This window comes from Mus caroli, unplaced genomic scaffold, assembly GCF_978045245.1.
Source record: "Mus caroli unplaced genomic scaffold, Mus_caroli_1 scaffold_17, whole genome shotgun sequence".
In the NCBI taxonomy this organism is placed as follows: Eukaryota; Metazoa; Chordata; class Mammalia; order Rodentia; family Muridae; genus Mus; species Mus caroli.
Window position 1 is genome coordinate 85,574,325 of NW_028227272.1, and position 1,561 is coordinate 85,575,885.

The 1,561-nt window shown below is 45.6% G+C and overlaps 1 protein-coding gene across 1 annotated transcript; it reads right to left on the reverse strand.

The window, feature by feature from the left end:
- Positions 1–206: 206 nt before the first annotated feature.
- Positions 207–953, reverse strand: Krtap24-1 (keratin associated protein 24-1). The gene has a single exon (XM_021184417.2). The coding sequence runs from the start codon at positions 951–953 to the stop codon at positions 207–209; it is 747 nt and encodes a 248-aa protein (XP_021040076.1).
- Positions 954–1,561: the final 608 nt, after the last annotated feature.

Sequence of the window (1,561 nt, forward strand, 5' to 3'; positions counted from 1 at the left end):
AGAGCTAAGACTACCCTCATAATCAGACTAACAGAAGAATAAACTACTGAGTGGCTAATTGGGTCTACGGTTACACTTGTGGCTGGTGTGACGACCTTCTGAGATGAATAGATCAATTTAGCAGAATAATAAGAAACCACAGACCTGAGTAAGACTTGCGATCCTCCATCAGCCTCTTTGGAGCTCTTTTAGGAGCTATGAATCGATCAGTAGCAATGCAGAGGTCTGTTACTGCTGCATAAATATCTCAGAGGTGGGAATGTACTAGGTATACGGCACAGAGACTGAAAATTTCTACATAAGTAGCTCCGGTATGGGAAGCTTGAAGGCACGTAATTTGGATACTGGCAATATCTCGTTAGGTAACTGCAGGGATGGTAGCTACTGATAGTGTAGCAAGATGGAGAGAAGCCATTGGTGATGAATCCAAAATTTCCATAGCTTCTATATCCATTGCTGCCCAGAATACAGTGGTGTGGGGCCTGAAGATTCTTGGGGAAGGAATTAAATTGCCCTATGCAGCGGGAGCCATTTTGAAGAGTCTGACAGGCTTTAGATGCAGATCGAGTAGCCGTGGTGCAGTTGGATACATACCCTTTGGTCCCAGTACAGGGACTGCAGCTGGGTCTGGATCTGGTGTTGGTAGTTTCGCAGTCACTAACAACTTGATTTGCAGACGGGGAATTGCAAGGCACACTGGAGTCTGTGGGATCACACCTTGGAGCGCAAGTCTTGAGCACACAGCTGGGAGAGTCACAGAATGATGCTTCACAGTAGGAGTCTTGGCAATGGTCCAGAAGCCAGAGATTGCCTTGGTAGCTGCTGGGTAAGTAAGGTCCAAAGGTAGGGTTTACATCATCTGAGCAGACTGTGATGGAAGGCGTCACGGGGATGTAGCAGTGGTTTCTATGGGATGTAGCACTGCAAAGCCTAGGATAGCCCCGAAGAGACATGGAGTCCGCGAGTGCAAGCAAGAAGCACCTACGTGGGTATGGCGCGGCCGCAGCTGAAGGACTCTTTATATCTTCCCTGGTGATTACAACGAACCTCTCCAGACTCCCTTCTCTTGGTCTGACACAATAATACACAGCATCTCATTACTGCATTGTTTAGCTATGGCTGCTCGTGTCTCTGGGCTCATACAAAAATAAGTTTGTTTTGAGTCTTCAAAGTACCCGTAATCACTACTCTAACCATCACCCACCTGTCAACTTCTGTAGACTATAGCTTTCGTGAATAGTGATTTTAGTGTTACTAGGCAAACTCTCCTATGCCAATCGGTGATTAACAAGAGTTAGCGTCTCCACAGGTTTCAACAGCATGGTTATTAAAAGGTTCACAAGGTTTCAATAAAGCAAGGGCCTATATTTTTCTACTCTTGGGCTTTGAAACACACTGCAAGATTAGATCATACTTTCTTGTAAGGTGGATGGCTTTGCTGTCTCAACACTGTCACTTAAAAAAGAAGAGGCCCATGCATTAAATGGATCATTTTCCCCCCAAATATGTGTTACACACATCCCTGTTTTAGGCCAGGCGCTGATGACAACCTTTCAGCTGA

What these genes read in the sequence shown, in the direction of transcription:
- Krtap24-1 (XM_021184417.2), bottom strand. Translation starts at nt 953, where the DNA reads ATGTCTCTTCGGGGCTATCCTAGGCTTTGCAGTGCTACATCCCATAGA.